Here is a 5,780-nt window from a genome sequence, read left to right as displayed (position 1 = left end):
ACCACCCGGCCCCGCGCCCGCCGCCGCCGCCCTTACTCTGCCGCCTGGCTGTCCTCCTGCTTGATCTTCTCCTCCACGGCCTGCAGCGCGGCGGCCAAGGAGGCGCTGGTCTCCTCCAGCTTCTGGTGCGCCATCTCGGAGCTGGCGGCGTCGACGGAGGGGCCGGCGATGGCGGAGCGCGGCGGCTTCACCGGCACCTGCTGGGGCGGCCCGCCGGGCGAGAGGGGCTTGGCGGGGCTGGAGCAGAGCGAGGGCGGCGTGCTCGAAGGCTTGATGGCGGCGCCCAGCTGCTTGGCGGGCGACGGGGACGGCGTGGAGCCGGCGCTCACCGACTGGATGGCGGCGTGGGGCTTGGGGGGCTTGGGCGCCGTGGGGGGCGGCGTCGGCTTGGGGGACACGGGGGGCGGCGTGCCGTGGACCCGCTTCACCTCTGCGGAGAGAAGGGGGCGGGCGTGGGGCGAGGCAGCGGTGCCGGGCGCGGACCCTGGGCAGCCGGCTCCTGCCGCCGCCGCCGCCGCCGGGCACCTACCTGGGCTGCCGGGGCCGGGGATGGGCGCCTTCTTGGGGGCCGGCGGCCCGGGGGCTTTCGGCACCGGCTGCGTCAGCACGGGCTTGGGCGACACCGGCGGCTTGAAGGGCCTCTTGGGCTCGGCGGCGGGCGGCGGGGCGAGCTCAGGGCCGTCGGCGGGCGGCGGGGTCGGCAGCGGCTCGGTCCCACCGGGCTCAGCCCCCGGCCGCCGCTTGATGGTGCCGGTGCCGTTCTGGTAGACGGCGAGCGGCGAGGGCTCCAGCGCCGCCTCCTTGTCCTTGGCCTTGGGCCGGCGCTTGACGGTGTCCGACTCGGTGAGGATGAAGCGGACGCTGTCCTGCTGGCTCTGCTTGGCCCGGATGCGCCGCTTGAGCGTGGCGCTGGCCTCCACCTTGGCCAGGTCGCCGTGGCGGTGGGCGGGCGGCAGCCCCTCGCCTGCCTCGGGCCGGGCCGGCCCCAGGGGCCGCGGCCGCGGCTTGATGGTGAGGGTGCCCTCCTCGGCGAAGGGGAGGCTCTCCGAGGAGCCGTTGCGCGGCGAGCCCCCGCGCTCGGCCCGCGGCCGCTCCGCGGGGCCGTCCGCGCCCGTGTCCGACTTGACGCTGTCGGAGCGCTCCCGGCGGGCGGCCGCGATGAGCCCGGTGACGGGGCCGCTGATGGTCCGGCGCCGGTTGACCACCTCCCCGTCCAGCCCGATGGCCTCCTTGTGCTTCACCGTGGCCAGGACGGTGGCCACACGGGCCCGCTCGGGGCTGCCCGGTGGCGGCCCCGGCTGCAGGTAGTAGCCGTCGGGCCCCTTGGCCGGCCCCGGCCCGCCGGCCCCGTGCGGCTTCTGCAAGGCCAGCGCCCGGGCCCCGCCGCCGATGGAGGACATCTCCAGCATGGCGGCGATGCTCTTCACGCTGCCCGCGCTGCCCGTGTCCACACTGCCCCCGAAGTCGCTGGCCCGCCGCTGCTCCCGGTAGCCCTGCCGGGCCTCGTCGTCCTCGCCGGCGGGGCCGGCCGCCGCCTCGCCCTCGCCCTCCTTGGGGAAGTCCTCGGCCATGCTGGCGCTGGACATGGCGGAGCTGGAGCGCTTGGGCGGTGGCGGCGGCGGCCCCTTCTTCTTGGGGCGCACGGCGAAGGACTGGCTGCGGTTGACGTTCTTGTCGGCGCCCGAGGGGGCCCGCACCGAGTGGCTGCGGCCCACGCGGCGCTGCACCGTGGCGTAGGGCCCCGCGTCCGGCACCAGCAGCTCATCCCGCTCCTGCTCGCTGTCGGAGACGGCGTAGCGGTTGAGGCTGTGCGCCCGCTTCTTGGGCCGCCCCGGCTCCTCCTCGCCCTCGCCCTCGCCCTCGCCCGGCGGCGGCAGGCAGAGCACGGGCACCGACACGGGCAGCACCGGCACCCCCGGCGGCGGCCCCTCGCCCTCCGCCGGCTGCGGCAGCACGTAGGCGAAGCCGCGGTGGGTGGGCGACTGGGGCAGCGAGCGGGGCGACATGGGGCGCTCGGCCTGCGGCAGCAGCTGCGGCGTGGGCTTCACCTTGGCCGTGGCGTGGGGCACCAGCAGGCTCTGGGGGGAGGCGGGCCGCGGCTTGGTGGGGGTCTGCGGCGGCGTGAAGTGCCCGGCGGCTGAGGGCGGGAAGGACTGCCGGGGCTTGCCGGGCACCGGCGGCACGCTGGCGCGCTTGACGGGGTGGCCGTGCCGCAGGGGCCGGACCTCCTTGGGCGGCGCCGGCGGGCCCTCCTTGGCCTCCTCCRCCAGGTACTCCTGGCTCTTGGAGATGGCGGCGCTGGGCGCCTTGGGGCCGTCGCCCAGCAGCTCCTGCGAGCTGCTCATGTGCTTGGCCCGGCTGCCCAGGCCGCTGTCCGGCGCGTGCCGGCCCGAGGGCGAGCGGTAGCCGGAGGCCTCCCGCACGTGGCCCACGTGGTTGGCCTGCTTCTCGGGGGGCTCCTCGGGGCCCTCGCCCGAGCCCGTCATGGCCACCTGCAGCTCGTTGCTGAGCTCGCTGTCCTGGAAGGTGGTCATCTTGGGCGACTGGCACTCGGGCGGCTCCGGGGGCGGCGACTCGATGGCCAGCACCTCCGGTGACGGCGGTGGCGCCTTCTTCTTCAGCGTCCCCGACTCGTACTTGCCGAACTCGGCCCGCTGCAGCTCCGCCAGCTTCTTCACTGCCAGCATCAGCTTCTTCTGGTGGCCTGGGGATGGCACGCGGCATCAGGGGGACCACGGCGAGGGTTGGCCCCGGATGCCAAGCCCCGGCCACGGCCAAGGAACGGGGAGAAGCTGGGGCGCACAGTGACGAGGGGCTGGGCCTTACCCAGCTTGGTGATGCCGATCTCCTGCAGGTCCTCCCACGTGATGTCCGTGATGAAGTCGATGTTCTCATAGCCGTTCTCCACCAGCACCTTGTAGTACTGGGAGAGGCCGATCATGGAAAGCCACAGGGCCAGGTTGGCCTGTGCGGGAGGACAGGTTATAACCCGCCAACGGCTCCCGGCTGCCCCCTTGCATGGCTTGGGCTGAGCACCAACCCCGTGGTGCACCCTGTCCCGGGCAGGTGCCTCCTCCAGCCGGGACGGCCCCCAGGGAGTTCCTCCATCCCCATGTCATCCCTTTGCTCCCAGGACCCCCTGGACTGTTTCCAGTCCCCTCCCCGGGGCAGGTTTCCCCCCCCACCCCCCCCGGCCGCGCTGGTGCAGGGTGAGATGTCGGGGAGGAACATGCAGTGTCACATCCAAGCGGTGACGGCTGGCGCCAGCCCGCCAGCCCCCGAGCTGTCAGCAGCAGACATGCGCGCGCAGCGCTGGGAGCCGTGGGATGCGGGCACCATCTGGGAGCGTGAGCCAGCGCCTGGCGTCGCCTCCCCCTGCGCAGCCCCTCGCCGGGGCCGCGGGGCCGGGGGGGACAGCAGGGACCCGGGCAGGTCCAGGGACCGGCACAGCCCTTACCGGCTTGTACTCCGGGAGCCACTCGGGGATGTTGAGGTTGTTGATCTCGGAGGCGATCTTCTTCCGGTGCCCTGGCTTGGTCACGCCGATGGCCGTGAGGTCCTAGGGCGGAAAGGTGGGTCACCGCCACCGGCCAGACCCCCCTCCCCGCGCCCGGCCCTGGCTCCGCGGCCTCACCTCTGGCGTCATGCGGCTAATGGTGGTGATGTCGTAGCCAGCGTTGATGAAGTTGGGCGCGTAGAGCTGCAGCTGGAACTTGCACAGCCACTGGTACACGGCCTCCGAGCTCTAGCGAGGGGCACGGCTCAGGGCTGCCCGCGCCCGGCCCTGCCGTGTTCCCGGGACGCGCCGCGCGCCCCAACGCCCGCCGGCAGCCCCCGGGCCACAGCGGCCGGGACACAGCTCATGGCCTGGTTGCGTTTGCAGATGTTCCGCGGAGGCAGCGCGGTGAGGGAGCCCGGGGCTCCCGGCTGCTCCGGGGTGCACACCAGACGGGGACCCCTGGCATGATGGGCTGCCCCCGGACCAGTGCACGGGCTGGCGGCAGGCTCCTGGCTTGGAGCCGGCACCGAGCGGCTTGGGCCGCCCTGCACAGCACATCCCAGGGGACAGGCACGTCCCCAGGGCCGGGGCGGCGGGAGGCTGGTGCAGCTGGCAGCGGCCCCGGAAGCCGCAGGGATGATTCACGCCGGTGACTCACAGCTCCTGCACGGATGCAGGGTGCACAACGAGGGCCGGTGCACGACGAGGGCCGGTGCACGACGAGGGCCGGTGCACGACAAGAGCTGCCCCATGGCACCGCGCTCCCCCCGCCAGCTCCCTGCCGGACCCCCCCGGCTCCCCTCCCGCGCTCTGCCGAGCCCTGCGCTCACCTTCCCCTCCGACACCGGCTCCATCTTCTTCAGCTGCTGCTCGGCCGGGGGCTGCGGGGCGTACGGGGAGCTGGCCACGCTCTGCGTCCGCGACGAACCTGGGGCGGAGAGGGACCCGTCAGCACGGGGCCGGGGGCCCCGCAGAGCCAGCGTGGGCACGGCGGTGCCGTGCCAGCTCCCGGCTGGGCCCTGTGCTCGGCGGGGTGAGGGCCGCTGGGCCCCGCTGCATCCCGCGAAGGCGTCTTGGCCCCGGTGCGCACGAGCCGAATCCCCGTGCTGCAGCCCCCGGCGGCTGCCGGGCTCCCCCGAGCTCCGGCCGCTCCGTGCCGGGGGCAAAGCTCCTGTGCGGGAGCGATATCGCAGCCGCCCGCCTGCCCGCCGCCGGGCTCACCCGGGGCATCGCAGCGAGGCAGCAGCTTGCACCGGGCCCCGGGCCCGTCCGGCCCCAGYGCTTCGTGTCCCCCAAGGCCGCGGCCTGAGCGGATCCCGCTGCCCAGACCCGCCRGTCTCCGCTCCTCTGGCTGTGCCGCAAAGCCAGGCATTGCCCCACYGCTGTCCCCTCCGGCAAGGACCCCAGCCGGGGACGGCGGGCTCTGCACGACTGCCCYGTCCTCGTCACCCCGCTGGAGGGGCCCTGGTAGCCCCACGGCTCCCAGCCCGAGGCCAAGGCCGGCCGCCGCCGGCAGTCTTCCCAAGGGGTCACGCGGGCTGTCTGGAAACCTCTGCCTGGAGCTTTCCACCGGCCGACAGGAGCAACCCTCTCCCCTCGCTGCAGTGTGCGACCCCTTCATGTGTGCATCCCCCCCGTGCGTGCATCCCTCCGGTGCGTGCATCCCTCCGGTGCGTGCATCCCCCCCAGCATGTGCATCCCCCCGGCGTGTGCATCCCCGCACCCCCGGCACCCCCCGGCACGTGCATCCCCCCCAGCATGTGCATCCCCCACGCGAGCATCGCCCACGTGTGCACCCCCCCGTGCGGGCAGCCCAGCCGGGCACCGCYGGCACACGGGCAGCGGTGGAGCCCACGGCCCCGGCTGGCGAGGTGCCGGGAAGGGAAGGGAAGGGGCCAGGCTGGAGCGCTCCCGGCCCACTGCCCACCCGCCTCCCACCCCCCGGTGCCCCCACTAACCGAGGCAGGAGAAGGCCTGGCAGCAGCCGAAAGGCGAGAGAGTCATTTTTTACCCACACGTTTTCTTCTTGCGACCGGTGCCGTGGCAATAATAACAAAAAAAACAAAAGGCAAATCCCCGGCTCCCCGGCAGGGCCGGGGCTAGCGCTGCCGCGAGCAGCGGGGCCGCCGGGCGCCACGCACCTGCGGGGATGTCCTGCGCCTTGGCCGGCCCATCGCCCACGGCAGTCTCTTGCGCAGAAGCCTTCTGGGAAAGGACCGTTGCCAGCAGCTGAAAAAACACACCGAGGAGAGGAGAGGGGGAGCAGAGCCGCGAGTGAGGC

The 5,780-nt window shown here is 74.0% G+C and overlaps 1 protein-coding gene across 1 annotated transcript in view; it reads right to left on the bottom strand.

Moving 5' to 3' along the window:
- Positions 1 to 32: 32 nt before the first annotated feature.
- CASKIN1 (CASK interacting protein 1) overlaps positions 33 to 5,780 on the bottom strand; it is a 14,613-nt gene continuing 8,865 nt past the window's right edge. Inside the window, exons 13-19 of the mRNA XM_026086053.1 lie at positions 5,641 to 5,728; positions 4,330 to 4,427; positions 3,635 to 3,745; positions 3,458 to 3,559; positions 2,827 to 2,965; positions 530 to 2,704; positions 33 to 430 (exon numbers count right to left, since the gene is read on the bottom strand). Coding sequence (XP_025941838.1) covers positions 33 to 430; positions 530 to 2,704; positions 2,827 to 2,965; positions 3,458 to 3,559; positions 3,635 to 3,745; positions 4,330 to 4,427; positions 5,641 to 5,728 — 3,111 coding nt within the window. The remainder of the gene's footprint in view (positions 431 to 529; positions 2,705 to 2,826; positions 2,966 to 3,457; positions 3,560 to 3,634; positions 3,746 to 4,329; positions 4,428 to 5,640; positions 5,729 to 5,780) is intronic.

This window comes from Apteryx rowi, unplaced genomic scaffold (genome assembly GCF_003343035.1).
Source record: "Apteryx rowi isolate R43461 unplaced genomic scaffold, aptRow1 scaffold_119, whole genome shotgun sequence".
Lineage (NCBI taxonomy): Eukaryota > Metazoa > Chordata > Aves > Apterygiformes > Apterygidae > Apteryx > Apteryx rowi.
The sequence above is the reverse complement of the archived record's forward strand: the minus strand, read 5'-3'. Positions and strand labels throughout refer to the sequence as shown.